At 36.5% G+C, this 21,054-nt stretch overlaps 1 protein-coding gene across 3 annotated transcripts in view; it reads right to left on the bottom strand.

Moving 5' to 3' along the window:
• luzp2 (leucine zipper protein 2) overlaps positions 1-21,054 on the bottom strand; it is a 109,273-nt gene that overhangs the window by 39,439 nt on the left and 48,780 nt on the right. For 2 of the 3 annotated variants that reach the window (XM_087794432.1, XM_087794433.1), the window contains exons 2-5: positions 16,806-16,923; positions 14,180-14,250; positions 8,928-9,009; positions 1,564-1,626 (exon numbers count right to left, since the gene is read on the bottom strand). In XM_087794432.1, coding sequence (XP_087650558.1) covers positions 1,564-1,626; positions 8,928-9,009; positions 14,180-14,250; positions 16,806-16,923 — 334 coding nt within the window. The remainder of the gene's footprint in view (positions 1-1,563; positions 1,627-8,927; positions 9,010-14,179; positions 14,251-16,805; positions 16,924-21,054) is intronic. The other variant, XM_087794434.1, reaches the window with a different exon arrangement.

Here is a 21,054-nt window from a genome sequence, read left to right as displayed (position 1 = left end):
AAGAAATAACATTCTTCATTAGCAAAAGCAATTTCTTTATTAAATCAACATTTCTATTTGAAGAGTGACTAAAACATAGAAGTAAAACGGCTAGATCCAAAAAAACGTCCAAAATAGTCATTGTCATGTTAGAACTATCAGCTTCAGTTACTTTTGAAAGCTTTTCTCTTCCTTTCGCACTGAAACAGCTTTTTACGCTGCCGTCTCCAGCACCTCATCAGGATCTTTTCTTCAACAGACGGTCTGTCTCGGCTTTAACTTAAAAGCTGCAACAAATGCAGTTTCAGTGTGTTTTCCTACATATTCAAATCATAACTATTGTCTTCCTATATATTAACTAATGTCTTGCTCTTGCACTTCCTGCTAGAGCGCCTCCTGGAGGCCATTAACTCACATACATTTATGGATTGGACTGATTGTTGAAGAAGCGAAAATATATATTACTTACTTACTTACTTACTTATAGTCTGGAAGATATTTAGATTTTGATAGATGTGTATTGTTTATTTGTATTTTATTTTTTCATTATTCATATATCATTTTATGTTGTCAGTGTTGTGTTTACAACTAAGGGTTTTCTTATTCTGATATGCTCATATTCACCCATGGTACCCATGATTCCATGCTTCCTGGCTAAAGCCTTTTAGGATCTTTAGGGATCTGTTTTTTTGGGGTTTCTTTTGTTTATATTGATGCTGGAAAATTGACTAATGCTTATCATTCATCCAGTTCTTTCGTACGTCAAATGTATCAATAGATAGCTTTGATAATACTTGGGTAGTAATAACAAAACATTAGTATTATTATTATTACATTTTAGGTTTATTTAGCAGTTTAGGCGAAGCAGTGTGAATATAAAAAGAAAATCAAGACTAAACTGTCCATTATTTAAATTGAAAGAGAAACACAATTAAAATGTAACCACAACTAATTGCCTTGTTAGCAACAGATGGAAAAACAATGTGAGCAGATTGCTGTGAAAAAGCAACTTAAAAAATAGACTTGGTTTGAGTTTGTCAGATAAAAGGAGCACATTACACTGAATCTCTTAAGTCACGACATATATTGGATTAAGATTGTGAAATGATGCTGAACTAAGGTTGATGTAATTCCAGCAAGCGTCAAGACAAATGTTCCAGCAAACATAAAAACGAAACATCTGAAATAAAGCGGCCAGATCTCGCTATTATAATTATGCTGAACTAAATACTTGATCAGACATCATTCTTCTGTATTAATATCCTTTTGAAATGTCAGGGCATTAACATGAGCTTTTTGTTACATCAGCGATATTCAAACCAGATCTGTCTTCAGACGAGTGAAAGAGAAAAAGTCTCGCCGTGGAGACGAAAGAGCAGCTTTCAAAGATGCTCAAGCTAAAGTGGTCTGCATCACAATCTGGATCAAAGAACCACGCAATGATTACAAAGTGAAATAGTTTCAGACCACAAACTTTGATTGAAACCTAAAGCTGTGTCTTCGGGGAGTTTAACGGATGCAGTCAGAATGCACAGATAAAAAAAAAGAGAATTATTCACTTGTAGGTATGGAACACTGACTCACCTCTTGCTGTAGATCCTTGATGATCTTTGTTTTTTTCTCCATCTCCACTTTTATCAATTTTACCTGGTGACAGAAGGAAACCAAAATTAATGATTTATTGACGAACAATGAGCTGTACAATTATGCTTTGACTAATTTATTCAACCATGTGAAACTTTGCCTTATAAACGTGAATTCATCAGCTGAATCTATTAAGAGCAAAGTATATTTTAGGATAGACAATTTATTAAAAAAGTAACAATTCAGCTCAAAATGAATGAATGATGATATTACATAGCATCTAAAAGAACATTAACCCCACTTTTAAATCTATTATAGTAAACTGAAAATGAACAATAAGTAAAATTATATTCAACAGAAAAATAGAAGAGTAGAAATTGTAGACCTCTAAATTTTCCTTAAAATTCTAATGTTTGATATTAATGCCACTATTTAATATATCATTTAGGGGTGTGGCCTTCCCTCCATTACCAACAAGAAAAGCTGGTGATCTAAAGCTAACCCTAGTTGTTGAGTTTGACTACATAAAAAAATAGTTGTTGTTTTTGGCTTGTGGCGGCTTGTTTATTTGCCATAGCTATGCTAAAATAAATGTATGTATTCCTGCACATATTTCCAAATTGTGCCTATTTCACTGGGAGTTTTATTTACCAGCGAATAATGCAATATTAATAAATACGTCGATCGCTAAGCAACAGGTTCTTACAACACTGGCGCTAAGCTACATGCTTTGCAGACTGAATTACGACAAAAACTGTCACACAATTGAACCCATGTTGCTACATTTCAAATACAATCTCTAGCGTAGCATTATAGCACAACTCTCATCATCTCAATACATTGAGGTACTGTTCAGTAGAAACCGACTGCCAGTGTTTCACTGTGTGCCTGATTTAAAAGCGTATTTATTTGTTGCACACTTTTTGTGCTAAACTCTGTTTGCATATGGCTTGTGCTTCCCAAACATGGTTCAAACACCCAGTCAGTATTTCAATGAGCAGCAGTTTCCTGGTGAATAAAGGATGTTTAAAATGTTTGAGAGGAAAGATAGTGAGGCCTTTGTGTTGGTTTTTCATTCTGAAAAGACGGCTGTCCTTGAGGAATGTCATGGAGATAGTCCGTCTTATGCTCACAGGTGAAGATCTATGGAAGTTGTGACCTTAGGAACTATTATCTCATGGTCCTAGACATGACACCTAGTGGGAAAATAAAGGATGATAGAATGAGTTTGTGATTATCCATCTTTAGATAATTATCTCTGTATATTTAACTTGATTAACGTGATTCAAACAGAAAAAGTTAGTGACTTTGTTTTTTATGTTTAAGATTTTCAGACGACCCTAGAGCTACACATATTTTTGTAGATTTAATCATTTAAATTGCAGCCGAAAATACCAAAAAACTATAAAGCAAATCTTTATCTCAGTCCTGATAATTTCTTGCATAATAATTAAATTGAACTTTTGACTCTGCATTTCAATATTTTCGCTCTTTTAAAATAAAACATAAATTGCTGTTTCTATGAGAACAGATTTGTTTTTCCAATTTTGTCTTCATACCATTTATAGTTCATCTTGTTTTAATCTATTGGTTTAGGAAAAAGTAATTAACCCAGTGGTGTCATTTAAATCCGTCTTTGCGCGACAGAAAACAACATTTTGCTAAAAGCGTGTGTTGCGTTTGCATGCAGACGAGGTTCTATCTTTTCTTTTTCTTTTTTTTCTGACTTGGGTGATTTATCTTACATTAATGTCAAACTGCAGCACAAATGGTTGATGTCAGAGTCGGCCGCGGTCGTTGGGAAATGGCATGAATGTCAATGGCAGCGTTAGTGTATCATCGCTCGTCTCTGTGCGGTAATTGTGATGTCAGTGCAACAATTACACTTTGTGACTGTGGATACGGAGTTGGTGATATTATTTGCAAGGTCAAGCCTCCCATTAGCGTTGTTTAATATTCCCAGGTGTATGCTTGTGCGGCGAGCGGGACTTTTGTTTTTCACATGGCTGGCAGGTCGCTACACCAAATAAAAAAAGCCTCATTTAACATTGGATGTCCATTTTTTGAAATGATTTAAAAATCATTCCTTGTTACAAAAAAATGTGTTGAGTTCAGAAGGCTCTGATTCAGGAAGATTCAGTGTAATAGTGGTAATTATGATTCCTCCCGCTGCTGCATGACCCTGTTTTGCTCCAGACTGATATAACTCAACCGGGCAATATTCAGGACAGCTACTGCAAATAAGATCGACGTCAGGCAATCTTCCATTCTCTCAATAACATTTGTTACTGGGACAAAACACTAGAAAACAGAATAAAAAAAAAAGCATCACATTTTTACAAACAATGTTTCTCTTTTTCTACTTCATCCCTTTTTCAAAAAGGGCTACATAAAGGTGTGATTTCTACAGAAAAAGACCCAGAAAGTAGTATATATGATAATGGACATTTTCTCTTGCATTTAAATACATATAAAAGGGGAAAACCTGCTTAAAATGGTTTATTGTTTAAATATATTTTCATTTATTTAAATGTTCTGACTAATAAATATTTGAAAATAATATGAACAACATTTCTATAAAATATAAAGCCACTTGATTTGAAATTACTTTTTATTTCATATTTTTTTAATTTAATTTTAAATTTAATGAAACAAACATTGAATTTTTTTTATGAAAAATTGGTTCCTCATATGGTTGCTAATAATCCCCATTATATAATAGAAATGAGAGTAAGAACTCTAAAAGTAAAAGTAGTTTATATTGATTATTAAAATGTTGGAAAGAGAATTAAACAATTTAATGAACAAAACAACAGAAAGCCAAAATAATAAACAATGGAATTGTCAGTAGTAATGGGGAGAAAGTGAGAACACATTGATGTTATAATCGAAGTGTTATTGTTTTCATCATTTCTTTAGTCTCTTTGTCTTTGATGTAATAGATCTTTCATTTTACATTGTTTTATAAAATATATTGTGCAGCACCAAGCCTTTGGTTTTACATTTCTCATTAAATGAACGAAAATAAAACTTTATTTGAAAATATTATTTATTGAGGTCATTATTTGCAAAAGTAAAAAAATGTAGAGTGGAGCATGAAAACTATGACAAATATGTACAACTTGCTACTATGTGTAACATTCAATCTTGCTGTATTGAATGCCAATTAAAAAAAGCCATTCACATTCACATTCCGGATGCATTGGCATGTCCAAACTGCCTTGTACACCAACCCACAGCTGTGGTGAGACAGTGGAAGTCTTGCTGTCTCTCAAAGTGACCTGCACCAAATTACACTAATAACCCATTTGTGCCTCTGACCTTCTCCACCATCCTTGTATAACTGGGACAGCAGAGGTTGTGCATGCACTGGATCATCAGGACGTGATGTTTAACAAGGCAGAAATTAGATCAATCCGAATCTGAAGAAGGCGGACAAAACTTTCTAACAGAACTCGAGCGTGACTTTGCAACACACGTGATTAAACAGGTGTAAACTGGTAAAAGAAGCACCAAGCTCACTGAGGACTCCCACTAAAAAAAACAGGGTCTGGCCTGAAATAACATTCTGCGCTCTCCATAGTGTTGAACATGGCTCCATGGTAAGCAGCAACTTCTGAACAATGGCTGTCCTCAACCAGCATCGAAAGGTCGGAGAACCATGGAGCTGACTGCTAGTCACGGGTCACCCATCGCTCTGATTTTGGAGGCTCACCCTTTAAAGAAGGTAAGAAAAAAATATCCTGCTACCAAACAATTCAGCGACTGGACATCTGAATTAGATGACAGAGTTGTTACATTAGACACTTGTCACAATACACTCCTATTTGGTTCATAGACATTGGGACTTTCACGCCAACTGCAAAGCTGAAGGTAACCGGATCACAACAGCGTGACAGTAGATCCCATGTATCCCTGTCACTTGTCAAAAGTTCCAGCCGGTGGAAGGCCATTCAGTACCATAGGAGGATCATCGTAAAGAGTGACCTGAAATGACTGTCCATGTCCGTCTTACCATAGTGTGGAGCATCTCTTGCCCTGTTGTTCTACATATGTTACTGTGGTGAGACTGTTTTGAGCAAACATGACTGCTTGCCAGTGAGTGCCATGTAGTAGAATCACCAGTAGGTTGCAGGATCCATGTCTGTTTGATGCAGGGAGAAACAGGGGACACTGAACACTCATCTCATCTCAACTTAATGCACACCCCTGGAGAGTCCGTCTGCCCTCAAGAACATAAAACCAAGAATGTTTTGTGTTAATAGTGACACGAGATGACAGTCTGACCAGGTCCATGTCTGTGTGGCCTGACTGTGATGTGTGAGTACCTGACATCTGCCTGTGGGTTTACATGCTTGACTGCAGGGACACTGTGAGTTAACCAGAACAGTGGCATGCTATGATAGATAGCCCAGTAGTTCAGCAGAAACTCCAGTAGGTTGCAGGGCTTCTACTTCCAGAGATCAGTTTGAAGCAGATAGAAACACAAGGAACACTCAACAATACTGGACATTTAAAACAGCCCAAAAACAGAGTGGTCACCTTTGTAGACACACCCTCTCAGCTTGGATATGAAAAGACGAGGGAGAGACAGGAGATGACTCTCTCACCAGGTCCATGTCTGTCTGACAGGGTGAACCTGATGTCGCCCTGTCGATTAACACCGGCAATACTGGAGCACACTTCCCATGGGCAATGCCCAGCTGAGTCAGAAGAGAGATACAAAGGTGTCCTTGTCCTCTCATGATGGCAGACCATGTCTGACCACCGAGCTGCTGCGAATATTACATCAAGAAATGAGAAGCTGCTGACATCACTGCCTACTGCCGAAGCAGCACCGATGGCAATCGGGACATGAAAGTATGCACCTGCTAAAACTGTAGACTCACAGCATCATGAAAAGCACATATGGCCAAAAATCTATTCAAGTGACTCAGATTGAGAGTGGTGATCTGGGACAAATGCACGCCCAGGTTCTCATCTTTGTCGCTGTGGTGTGCCCAGCACAGTAAACTCTGCATCTCCTCTCCTGTGACTTCATCATGATGAGTCAGTCCATGGCCAACAGGCGGGACTGTTGCAAGAAGCCTGGACGTCCTCTGCTCCACATGATTCTAAACTAGCTTCAAGCAAACAGTCTTGGGTGGATCTAAATGACACCAGCCTCTCAGACTGGATTAACCTTAAACCAAAGGGGAACAAGATGGGCTGACTCGAAGAAAGTCCAATGGTCACCTTATAGCAATGCTCATCTACCTCCTCCCCATGCTCATGACGTAACTTGCAGCGCTGCCCTGTGGTCTTTGTCTGTTTACCTGAAGCCAAGACCGCCCTTAACTGGAATCTGTCAGCCGACAAAAGCGCCTTAAAAAAGCGATGAAAATAGTGGGAAACGTCCCCTACTGGCTTGCAGGTGCATTTATCTTTCAAAGAGCTGAACCCATAACAGTATCCGGTAGAGGACAGAGCATTCATGAAGTACAATTCAGAATATTGCCACACTATTTAGTTGAAAAACTGATTAGCCACATGCTTCTATAACTCCCTCTTCACTTCTGTAAGAAATAATTCAGGGTAAAAGGAGGTCACATAAGCACCTGGGTGAGACATTGTGATGCATTTTGTCGGTGCTGCAAGGCTTATTTTTAAAATGACTTTAACTTGACCCCCTTTCTGCTCAGAATGAAGATTTATGAGAATATGTGAAACTCTGTTTCAAAACCCAGACATGAATAGCATCACAAACCAAACAATGCTTTGTGATGTTTGCTTCAGAGCATTTGTTCAACAACTTAAACAAAGTTTAAGAACCACTTTTTCTGGCCGTCACACAATTTATGCCATTTATTATTTTAAATGATTGTCTTTTTTTCCTTTATAATGGTATTCTGAACATATATGTTTTAAGAGGTGTAAGAACAGAGACCTGTTACGGTGCTCATGACATAAAATGAGGATTTCTGTTGGTGATTATGAGCCTATTCCATGTTGTTGCTCCTAAGCTTTGGGACAATCTTCCTCTCTCTCTGCGTTTGATGGATCTACTGACTCCTTCAAGAAACATCTTAAGACATCTTTATTCGTGCAGGCTTTTCCTTGATTTTCGGAGACTCCTGTCTTGTTCTCTGTGTTAGCTTGATCTTTTAAGTATATATTTTATTGAGTTGTTTTTTGCTTGTTTAAGCACTTTGTGACCCTGGTTTAGCTCTATAAATATAATTGACCTACTTACTTACTATTGTACTTTCATTAAGTCACCTTTGGACATTATGATAGCCGCTACAAAAGAACAAAACTACAGGTGCTGTCATAATATATTGTAATGCTAGTGAAGGCACACGTTTCAATAAAGGCCATACTCATTGCCATAAAACACTGTTTCTGCCTTGTATCGCAATCCTGTAACTGCAGTCATTATAAATTCTTAGTTTATGCATGTTTTATTTGGTATTATTTACTTCAAATGAAAACACTCTCTCTGACCAACTGCTGTAACGAAATTCGGTGGTCACAGACTCTCATGGCGAGTTGTCCAGACAACGGGTTACGTAGTGAAAAGCATCTTCAAATGAATAGCTAGAAAGTTCTACTACCATAACTACACAATTCATGACTGTTCATATAATACAGTATATGATAAAATAATAACAAAGTCAAAATGTCTTATTGTTGCTTAAAGTTTTTTGAAATAGAATAGATATTTTAAAAAGTTAGTATAATAAACACATACTTTCATAATAATCCCCTCAAATGTAGAGATCGTAAGGTTTTTGATAATTTTATTGTCTAATAACAGATTCATTTCTTAAACGGCTTAACTTAAAGTGTAACAAATGCACTTTCCATTTTCAAGATAATTGTGAAGAGAATTCATCACGTAACAATGAAACAATTTAATATACACAAACAGTTTGAAATGCTTGAGGGAGGCGATAACGTTAAGCGTGTCTACAAACACTGCTGTGATTAATGGTTTACTACGGAAGATTTAAGCGTTGAGAAAAAAGTCAATACAATTTGGTCAGAGATAGAAAATGTTTTCGGAGCACCGGAATTATAAAATACAATCCCCTAATGCAAAGAAAAAAAGAAAGAGCATATGGTGTGTTGTCACCCAATGTTAAGCTGCAGATGCCATTTTAAGCATTATTGGATCATCACACAAGATGCAACACTTCCGTCTTCTGGGTGTTTAGGTGGCAGAGAAAAGGGAAGAAACAGTTTGTGTTGAGCTGTGATCAGAAGAAGGGACAGTTGACTGCCAGCTAATTGAGCGTCAATCACCTAGGGGTCCTTGTGACAGGTGAAGCCGCTGTTTTGACACGACCGGATGGCGGTTGATGGCCGGGGCAGTTAAGTCTTACCGTGGCTTGCTGCTTCTCGGCTCTCTCATTGGCCTCGTCCAGCTGCTTCTGCAGGGCTGCCTGGAGGGACCTCATCTCATCTCTGTCAGGAAAAAAAAAAAAAAACTGTTAACACATCATCCACACTTTTTCGCTCAACTCCTGTTAACTCACTTTTAAAATTACATTTTTGAACTCTATTATAGTACAAGGACACATACTGTTCACAAATTTTACTTGAATTGTAGTCCTTATTCGAGACCAAAGTACAACTGAGACCAACATTTTTTCAGATCAGGTCCAAGAAAAGGTTATTACACTAGATATGCAATCATCTCAATCCACTATAATGGTTTGATACTGGGCAAGATAGAGGGAACAGAGGACCAAAGACCAAATCTGGTGCAGTGAGTATTTCCTGTTTGTTAAAATAAATTGAAAAAAACATGTTTTGAAGACACAAAAACGTGTTTTCCCATATTTTACTTTATTTTTTGTATCAAATTTTTTAAATGAAAATGAAGGCTGTCTTTTCACTTACTTTAATCCTTTTGTATATATTTTTTAATACACGTATACATATACTTCACATCAAGCTTCTTGTCCATTTGTTATTCGCAACCCCTGAAAAGTGTCCGAGTATAAAATGTGGCCCCTTAGATAATTGAACCCCTGCCATAGAACGATAAGACACCATGTACAATTGAACTTATATTCATTCAAAAATATTAAATCAATTGTATAAATAGACAATACGTTCGATGCATGAGGGGAAATGATGTGCTGACTTAATATATTCAGTACCACAAAGGTTTTTTATCGAATAACTAAGGGATTCCACACAGTTGTTTATCATTCTGTGTGAGGGGCTGCATTCATTAAACTTGCTAATAAATGAACCTGGAAGGGATAATTCGGTGCTGTTTAATGCTCCTGTGAACAGATAACTATGATGCTTACTGAATTATGAATCAAGCAATGTGGGTCAGTGGTTTTAAAAAATGCTTACAGACATTTCCTAATGAGCGAGCCCAGTTAAATTACATGTAAAATTCATTATGCATGGCTTTAAGTTGGGTTGTATGGCAGATTTTAAAGGAAGATGCTGAATGTGACTGACTTGTTTCTGGTGGCTGAGGGGACTTTTCCCCACTTATGTTTAATACGACGGGTTTGTCTTTTGGCATACAGTCAGCCTTGCAAATGTTTTTTCTCTTTACAGCAACCAGCCCCTGTGTTGGCTTCCCATTTATATTCCTATCTCCTGCATCAACAACTCAGAAACATTTCTGCACAAACAAGATCAAAACTGTCCCTGCTGTCAGAGGGAAGCACAGTTAATACGTGCTCGCCAACAAGAGGAGACTCGTCCGCATCTGACAAGTGAATCCATATTTGCAGCAGGAAAAATGCATTTGTGGGGAGTTTTTCTGCTTCTGTCGAAATGATGTTTCAGTTTAAAACACAAATTAAGACGTTTCAAATTCAGGATGTATTCATTCTAGTATGAAATTGGTGCTAAATATTCTTGAACATCAAGAAAAACAGAAGATAGCATAGGACGACCTCAGATATCATCCTCAGTTTAAAAAAATAAACATTTTTCAAGAAAATTAAATAGTTGAACCCGTAGTAACTGACAGTCTTTTTTAATATTAAATAAAAACTAATTTAATTATATTATATAATGCACTGCTACCAACTGGTCGCAAAGGTACTATAGGTAGACCAGGTGTCATTAAATAAAATACATGGCAGCCCATCATCCATCATGTAAATTGATGAATATAAAGGTTAGCCAGTCAGATGACAATCTGATGTTTTCTGACATTAACCGTGGACTTGCATAAAAGGCGTTTTTTTGTCCAGTGAGTGATGAGGCTCTACATGTCATTAATTATCTCGGTCACTTTATTCTGAAAAACTGTCTGCTTTGGGTCTGTTGTCACCTGACTTTGGTATTTTTCCGGACAAACGATTTTTTTGAAGGTCAAGCTGATTTTAGCCTTCAATTAGTTAAAAAATAAACCTCAGCTTTCTTAGTCATTCAGACAATTGAGTTGACGCGCTCAAAGATTAAGTTGGATCAGCCAACGATCAATTAAAACAGCAAATTTGTCGTTTCAAAGAGCAGGATTAAACTAATGAAATGTTTTGATTGCATTGCATTGATTCTACTGAAAGTCAACAGAGTAAAGTCAGGTAATGACAAGAAGAACAGATAAAGAAAGCTTAAGATTCATACATAAATATGTGTTTTGAATTTTTGTAGAAGTTGTTTCCGAGCTGGAAAAGTCCGAGCATCCCAGCTATAAGTGTTGGGATCATGGTTCCCAGCATGCATTGCAACGCAGTGCAAATTACAATTATAATAACAAGGTGTCTTTAATTATCTGCATTGATATTCTGAATCTTTAGTTTATGTTTAAGGAAAGGTTTTAATGGTAGTACACGTTGAATCTGTTAATGTCATTTTACAAATTGTTGGCGTAAAAAGCCCCTTTAGATCTGGTTCAAATTATATTGCAATGATTTTGGCCTTCACTTTTGCTCTCAGATCAGCTTAATCAACCTCAGGCTTTCCTGAAATAAATTGAATTTTTAATTTACCTGGAAATCGATTTAAAATGTAGGACCAATCTCTGAACATTGCACAGGTAAATAATGAAATACGGATTAATGAAAATACAACTCTTTGTCCTCCAAGATCAGGTAGCAAAAGTCCCACGGTTTGAGTCGTTCTGTGCCTGCATGTAATTGTCCAGCATAATATTTTTGAAAGCAATCAAGTTTCTTTTAACAGTTGTCAAGTATAAATGACTCGCAATGCATCACCTGTCCGCCGCTGCCGTGATGAAGTCAACTAGTAATCAAACTTGTCACACAGGCGGGATTAATAGCAAACCCTGGCTCACAAATGCTTGGTAGGCAATGTTGGGCCAATGTGCCGCTTTATGGTTTCCAGCTCCATCACGCAGGAGAGCCCACACAGGCCGGTGATAGACTATTGATTGGCTATCAAGATACTACACGCAGAGAAGGTGGACTTCAATCAGGCTGGCATTTGGGAGAGCATGGAGGCCACAAATGACTCCAAATCATTAAGAGTCTCGTTACACACAACATTAATCAGACAGCCCTAAATGGCAAAGCACATTAGGTAAACAGTTTTCTGGCTCATTTATAAGTGATATATCATCGAATCACAAGGGCCTGGAGTGTGTCAAGGAAAGACAGGAAGATAGTGAAGTAGAAAAAACGATCAGTAAAACAGCACCTAGATGCTGGTTAAAGTGATAGTTCAACCAAAAATTCTAATTTCACTCATTCTCAACTCTCCCGAAGGTTAGGTGGGATTATTTTCAGAGTAACCCGAACAAGAATAAAAAAGACGTAGATGAAGACGACAACAACTGAGCTCCTGTCGCTGCATTAGTATTAGTATTACTTGCCTGACTAACTGTAACTAAGGAACAAAATAATCCAAACCCTTAGTCGACATGAGGGTGAGTAGAAAGTGAGTGTAGTTTGATTTTGGATGACTCGGACTCTGTCATTATCTCTTATTTCATACACAATAACTTTTGACATTTCTCTCATGGGGTCTCTGGGATTCTGTTTTCAAACTAGTCTGGACTAGGAAAATGGCTCAGGGTATTTTTAACTTTTTTATGTTTTATTCATAATTTGGCGTGACTTTGATCCAAATTTAAATGCAAATGACCTTGTTAAATGTTTTGTGATTTTTTGTGTGATTTTTAATGGACCTTTTTGGTCTAATTTAAACTAAAAAAAGAAATTATTACGTAGATTATTCCGGTGTATTTACTTTAATTGGAATCATTCACAATCTTAAAATTCATGCAAAGATGATTTCCGGTTGTTCTGAGCCCTGTATCTTAGGCTTCAGCTCGATCTAGAATAAGTTATGCAAATGAATGAGCACATTCCGCACAGCTGGTTTGTATTAATTTTCGGAGATGTTGTTGGTTTCATTTCTGTATTATTTGTTCATATATAATAAGAGTATTATGTTGTTGTGCGTGTGATTGGTCTGTTACTTCCTCTATTATCTCCACTATATTAAAGCACTTGGTGATTAAAAATACCTGACCTAATACCTGCTTTAATATCACCCTGAAGTTCATTAAACCCTTCACCTTTGATAGAGTTTCAGTTTTAGTTGAGCTTTTATACATTTTTTATTCAAGATTTTATACATATTTGATTGGTATTTTAGTGGATAAGATGTTTATCTGATCTGTTTATTTGCTGTAATATTCTGTATTTGCTTACGATAAAATGTTTGTTAACATCATATATTTATATAATGGTTTTCTACATGTCAATCATATCAATGGAGTACGCAAATATTTACAGCCGGACCAAATAGAAATACTGCGTAGCACCTAAAAAACACTAAACACTGTCTATGAAAACAGACATAAATGTGGCGTTTCCTCCTTAGTGTTTATTAAATGTTTAAATAATATAAAATGATCATTTATGATGATTGAAAACGTGTTTCAAATGTATATTTCCATAAAAAACATCCAAAACTAAACCTAAATATTTTTGAACGGATAAATTATCGACGATCTTTATTCCTTAACTATTCAAAATTGCACAAAGATTGAGATACTGGGAGAAAAAGGTTGCAATTGGCCCACAAGCCAAACCCTTGAGTTGTAGATCATAACAATACAATATTTTAACAATGAACAAAGATCCAACGTCCCCGCACAGAACAGAAAAATGCCTGAATCTTAAACAGAGCTCAAGTCACGTGTCAGTAAACATGGAACTGAATAATATTCTTTCATGCTAACAGGGATTGATTCTAATACTGTCTCAATCCCTAGTTGTGATATTGCTTTTCTTTCTGCCAGTGGGGGATTCAAATTACCTTGTCCATTGGCATATTGTAGTATTTTATTAAAGCTGCTGTGGATAATAAAGTGAATGAATTCATACCCACTGTTTGTCCTGACAGTTTAAGGTCACAAACACAGAATTACAAATGAACATCCTCCATAAATCTGGTGTTGCCTTACTTAAAATGTTAATATCATTTAATAGAGAATGTCATCCAGGCTGGTTGAATTATGCATCGAACAGCCATTCATTATTAAGATCACCCCAAGAGAAGCTTTAATTGCGTTGGCTTGACATATTATTTCCATTATTTAGTGTAGGAAACTGTTATAAAACGGCAAATAACAATATTTTGCATAAACAAATAACCCTCTGGATTATGTCATGCTGCAGTTTACCTTTGTTTGTGGCTGAGCTCCAGAATCCTCTGCACGTCCTTCTTAGCAAGTGAGTCATCGTTCCGCAAAGACTGGAGGAGAAAAAAACATGAAATAGTTTCAATGAAAGTAAAATATCTTCATTATTTATATTTGTTTTTCTGTTTTGTTGTTTGTTTTTTAGATGCAACATCACAGGAAAAGCTGATTCCAACCATCTTCCTGCTCGAAAGACTGATTGGTTTCATTCCAGCCTTGGAGGTATTTTTTATTCACCATCCAATGGACGAGAATTTTCCCAACATCTAAGAAACTGTAAGCTCAAAGAAGATAGATTATCCACAGATTTTGTCCGGGGGTTATATCTCTGCGTAATTAAACAACAAATTTCCATAAAGCCTGATATTAAGAAAGATGTTTACCCTCCTTTTGGGTCCCTATAGCCGCTTCAGAGAGATCCAAAAATATAGCTCTACAGCAGGGAATGTTGGAGATAATCACTTAAAAGAATGTCAAGTTGGACCCATGCAGTCAGAACAGATGGCAGAATCTCCGGTTTTCTCATCTTAATGATGCTCGATTTTTGTTTTTTATTCCTGTTTTTTAAAGCCTAAATAATTTACGATTGTAAAACTTCACTCTTCAACGGATAAAATACATAAATCGTTTCATATATAAAAACAATTTTGGACTACTTAATCCCAGAAGGCATTGTTGACTGATTTTGCCAGTTAATACCAGAACTAAATTACGCCAAGATTTCTTTATTTTTGCCTTTGCTATTTATATTTTTTAACTGTTAACTGACCTTTTACCATTTGTTTATAGATGAACCCTCCTGAATATAGAAGCTCCTGAAGAATGGAACTATTACTTTAGAGAATCTACAAGTTTCAATTTCCATGTGTGAGGACCATAAATGTACGAAGCACTTACATTTTAATTTTATTTTTGGGTCGATTTGCAGGGATTTAAGATGTTGTGATATATTTCCTCTAGTTCCTTTTACTGGTTGAACCAGCAATCGGTAACATTGAAAATATGATGTATTACTCCATGTTGGAATGGTGTGGTTTCTATATTGTGTTATTGTTCAAATAACACACTTTGTAATAATATAATAATAATGTTCTGAACTCGAGGGTTCTTCTGGGTTATTTTTATCCAAGATGGCGGCACACAGCAGTGTAGTGACTTATTGAGCTCCTTGGTTGAGAGCATCATTATGGATAATTTTGATACTTATTTCTTGTGCAATTTTAACATGGCGTACGGCTCAGCTGAACTGATACATTTTCAAAGTCGGTACAGAATAATAAAATTATAAAATAATAACAGCTCCTCCAGATGTCTGAACTAAACTTGGCAAACTGAACCTCGGGAGGACATTGTCCTAGTGCAGTGCAGCATGGATATGGAGAGAACAAAGAGCATAAATAAAATGATGGCACAATTCAAGGCAACAGTTCCACATGGGGACAAAAGAGAGCCAAGATGGCTGACTTGCTGAGGAAGCTAAATCCTAGCCGGTACGTTCTTTATACTTAGATTTTGTCATCTTGCACTTTGTTGTTTGTATTGTTCATGTCCTTGTTTATATGAAACTATTGTCTGTGTTGCTGTGGGATGGAAAAAAATATTTCCCGAAAGAGATCTCCAGAGGAATTAATAAAGTTTATCTATTTATCTACTACATTCCTACTCCATGATTGTGCCCATGTTTGGTTTAAAGTGCTGTTGTGTTGCCTTCATTCCGAGCCTCAGGAACTATTAACGATCCACTAATATTGAATGAAATAACCATTGAATACTTAAATAATTAAAGAAGTTTAACTCAATACAGAAAATAGAATCTTAATATTGAGAATTGACGCTTTAATAACTAGTAAATGTAATTACATTACTAATGTTATATGTTATCGTCTTGAGTTCTATTTTGATTTAAATATGTGAGTTGTGAATTCAAATGTAAATGAATGTGAAATAAAGATATGTATTTGGGCTACAGAGTTTGAAAATTATTTAAATATTACAATATGTATCAAAAACATGACTTCAATTTTAATTAGTGTTTCTCTTAAATAAATATTGGGCCTCTATTGTACTCATCAGTATGTGTCTGTTTGTGCAAAAATTTATTTTCATTGATATGTTTACATTCGAAATGTGCTGAAGCTCCACAAACTGAAACATGTGTCATGAAATCCCAGAAGTCTCCACCTCCAAGGGACTCATTTTATAAACAAAGCGGGGTGTGATTACAGCTGGCTGGAGGAGGAGTGAAGACCATTGCTACGCGATAATGGACTCTGCTTTCATAACCTCTCGTTCTCTGAGATTTCAGACGGGGTAGAACTTTATAAAGTAATAAGTTCAAAACATGGTCATGATGAGGGACTTACTGCATCTTGGAGAGGAAGACTTTAACATCTGAAATTTGGGTTTTACCATTAGTTGCCGTTTAAGATCCATAAAGGTTTACAAAGAAGTGAAAAGATGTTTCCCACATAGAAATGTCTGTTTGTTTGGCAGAGTGAAAGCCAGACACAGGTCAACCGAGGCTATTTAACAGAAATAAATATTTCTATCAGAAATATATATACCTTATGTATTTCTATCAGAAATATGTTGAAAAGAAAGGCCGAACCTGAAGATTTCCTTTTATGCTGTCCAGCTCCTTGGATGTCTTGGACAGCTGGTGCAGGATGGTGCTTCGCTCGCTGAAGACGTCCTTCAGTTTCTTTTCCAGTCCACCGTAGCTGTGTCTGTGGAGAGGAAGAGGAAGAGACAGATGTCAGCACTGCCAGCCATCAGAGGCTGATAGGAGTCACGCGTCACTGTCAACCTTAAAAGAAAGTGATTTTTCCAATAAAACAAGATAAATTATAAGAGAAGTTGAGGTCACAGGGGTGATGGATTTCAAGGCAAAAGGCGAAAATAGGACGAGACTGACATCTCAATAACTCACAATATAAATACAATTTATATGGTGATATCATCATTTATTGACTTGCGTGATCTGGATCAGTATTAATTATTGTAGCTGGTCAAGAGATTTAAAAAGTGACAAACAATACAATAATAAAGGATGCAGCGATCATACGAAGGGTCGCACATGTACATTTTGGACGAGCATACTTGTAACATTAAAAGCCCTGTAGTTGGACCAGCACCTAATAAGACTACTCAGTCTGCAATCACACGCCACTGTCAAGAGCACCAAATACAAGTGTTGAAGTCCAATTAAAAAGATCCACACCACAGGCTCCACAGATATGTTGGAGCTAAAAGAATCTTTTCTCAGTGAGTGTTTTGATATATTAAGTGCATTTGTGCGGTGGATTAAAACCTGAATATGCAATGTGAGCTCTTATCTAAATTGGAGGGACCGTCACTTAAATCTTCAACATTAACATTGTAATTAAATCTTTTCTAATTGGCCTTTTAGGTAAAAACTGAAACCACATGTCCCCTCTCCTCCAGCTGCTTGATATGCATCTCAAAGTGAAAAATCCATTTTTCATTAAATCCCATTATCCTTGTTTACTTATTCAAGGGCAGCACAAACTTCATTGAACAGTGTTGACATTTGATTGTATCGGTTTGTGTTCTTGTGGAGGAACAAAGGGACAAAAAAAGAGTTCAAACTAAATTATTAATAAGAACTAATCTTTCTCTAAAAGACAAGACGAGATGTGTTCGTCTTGACACGAATGGACTCGAGTAAAACACCTCTGCTTTAAAACCCTAGTCGGAAAATTGCGGCTCAATGTTGAATAAATGAGATGACAGACGAAAACACGGGCTGAAAAAAAATGATGGAGGCAATAATCCAATTTCACTCTTCAGCAAGCAAGAAAACATTAAAACAGCTCTAAGATGAGCATTTTATGATGAGTTTAATAATCTACACATGAATACACAGTGATAAATTGTAATTAGCAAAATGATGTCTGAGATAAATGGTTAGATCTTCAGTAAGTGCTACGATTATTACATTTCAACAAAAAATAAATCAACTCAATATGTGAGTTGCATCTATTTTACCCCAAAACATCAGATGCACAGTACAGTAGGAGGAAGCCACTCTCATATCTATGAATCCTTCTTCTTAACAGAATGATTTATATATCTGTCTCGGACGCGCCATAAATCCATGTGTCTGTACTGTGCGACTTGGCGTGACCAAATGTGATCTCCCAAAATAGGTTCATCACACTTGACTGCACCCAAAGCAGACTTCAAATTTTTAGTGTGAACATCCCGTCACAAGCAGAAAGGAAGGAGCCAACATTATAAGGCAGACGGTTCATCTGTCCTGAGCACAAATGTTTGGCTGATAAGCCAAACTAAATCCACATTTAAATGAGGTGAAACCTCTCTTTGGCAAAGCTGGAAACAAATGAAAAGATATCACTCGTCATGCGACAGCTAATCAAAATTGTAGACCTACCGTAGAGCTAAACTTTGAAAGGCCAATGATTGTTTTTTGAACCCTGTTTTGACTGATGTCTTGTTTTATTTAAATCAGCAGCAATTAGTCAAGGACTCTGGCGTTCAATGAAAAGCTGATTAATGTCGATTTATTTTTTTAATTAACCTCCATGACTTCAGTGGTGTTGATTTTGGCTCGAAATATGACTTAAATTAAAGGTCTGTAAACATCTGATGTGAGCGTGGGTATATTTTATTGACGTGTTCTTTCTGGGCATGTTTTTGAGTCTAGTAAGACTCGTCTTGATCACGTTTGATGTAACAAAGGCTTTAGAATATCTTGTTGAAGGCTGAGTCGAGGAGTGTGGCGTAAACCCTCAGTGTAAAGTTTTTAAAGTTAAAAGTTAAAAGTTGGTGGATATAACAGCCAATACAGGGATTCTCCATTTGTACTACCATTCAGGTCAAGTACCACCAGTGTAAGTACCATTTTGGTTCGCCTAAGTATTTCAATCCAAGCACTTCCTACGTGAAGCTTTTTTAAGAACAAAACTTCAACTGAACCATTTGCGGGCACTTTGTACCACACATGAAATGTATATTGGTTATTGCCCCTTATGATAAGGTTCCAGGGTTGAGTCAGTGGGTGACTTAGTGGGTGACTTAGGCCAGTCTGTCAAACTGAGCCTGAGAAACCTGGGTGTTGTATTTGACAAAGACATGTCTCTAGTTCAACACTGCAGACAACTGACCAGAAACTGTATCCTTCAACTGAGAAAAATCTATAAACATAGGAAAATGGTTTCACAACATAATCTGGAGTTGTAACAGTTTATTTCTGTGTCTAAACAAGAAGGAGCTGTCTCGCCTGCAGTTAATACAAAACTCTTTTCAAAATTCTGACCAGCTCTAGTAGAAGAACTCACATTTTCCCAATTCTAAAAACTCTTTGCTGGCTGCCAGTTTCTTTCAGGATCCATTTTAAAATTCTGGTTCATACTTTCATAGCTATTCGTGGTCAGACTCCACGATCTTCCTCTCCCTCTGCATTTGATCTACTGACTCCTTCAACAGACATCTTAAGACATTTTTATTTTTACCGTGCAGGCTTTTCCTTGATTTTCTGGGACTCCTGTGTTTGTCTTATGTGTCTGGGCCTTTTAAAGCATTTGTTTTAGCTGAATAGTGTTTTTGTTAAAGAACTTTGTGACCATGGTCTAGAAAGGCCTTTTACAAAAAAACATTACTTACTTACTTACTTACTTATTCAAAATAAGACGACTTTTGTCATTCAGATAATTTATCCTTTTTCCCAACTTGATTCTCGGGCTAAATGCGACGACGTCTCTCATGCGCTGAAAAGTGTTTGACTAAAATGATTCACTTGAAACTGTAATATGCAATTAGAATATTCTAGTGATGAGTTCACGGCTTTTCTCATTTTGAAAGGGAAAATGTTGAAAAGTATTGATTATGGACACTGACATGGGACATGCTTTGTAGCCTGACAAATTCCTTTGGAGGCAAAGTCATATTCTCCTTTTCGTTCCTATAAATCTTCAGTACAAAGTGTCTTCCAATCGTTCAGTTAAAGTTTGTCTTGAAATATCAAGGAATATTTGACCACAAGATAGGTTTCCAAGTACTTGCTGAAGTTTTGGCTGGGTCACTGTGACCTAGAATGACGGCATGTTTTTGCCAAAGAGCCTGTCAATCAAGGTCTCTGGGAAGAAGAGTGAGCCCAGATATATATTTTTTTTTTTGGATGTCTGGTACAACAAGAGGCGGGACATCTGGTTCTATGACTTGAATCAAGATAGCCCTTGATTTCCAGGAAATCATATAACACCTCCTAGTGACAGCCTACTGTAATCAAAAACGAATGATCTGTGTGTTTGGAAAATTGTGACTTCTCCCATAAAAGCAAAGGCATCATCATTTAATCAATCATCTCCTCGTTTCTTTGGCCAATCCTTCTGCTAAAAGTTTTATTCACTCATAAAAAAGCTTTTAAAAAGACATTCTCGTTTGCAGTGTCTGCCATTTTAAAAATATATATATATTTTTAAACTATATATAATATTTAAATACTTTGCAGACATAAGACATAAGGCTGAGTGATGCTAAAACTAGCTAAAGCTTGCTAAGATCTTAAATCACAGCTCTATCATGTACCTAGGGTCTCTTAGAATTCACAGTAAATCAATGAATGCAATGTTTTCACTTTAAAAAAGCATGCTAGATACAAATACAATACAAATTGAAAGATAATTTAGAAGGTGGTTAAAGGTATAGATAGCATAAACAAATAGTGCAAACTATAAGAAAACCTCTTCTTTGTTTGCCGCATATATTATCAACATTGGTAACCGTGTTGCACAATCCACCATGAATCATACCTCAAACCTATGAGTGAGTTTATTGCACCATCCCGAACCCACTATTGAGTCTCTATGATCTCA

This window comes from Callionymus lyra, chromosome 6, assembly GCF_982586985.1.
Source record: "Callionymus lyra chromosome 6, fCalLyr1.hap1.1, whole genome shotgun sequence".
NCBI classification, from domain to species: Eukaryota; Metazoa; Chordata; class Actinopteri; order Syngnathiformes; family Callionymidae; genus Callionymus; species Callionymus lyra.
Note: the sequence above shows the minus strand (reverse complement) of the source record. Positions and strands in the feature narration are given on the sequence as shown.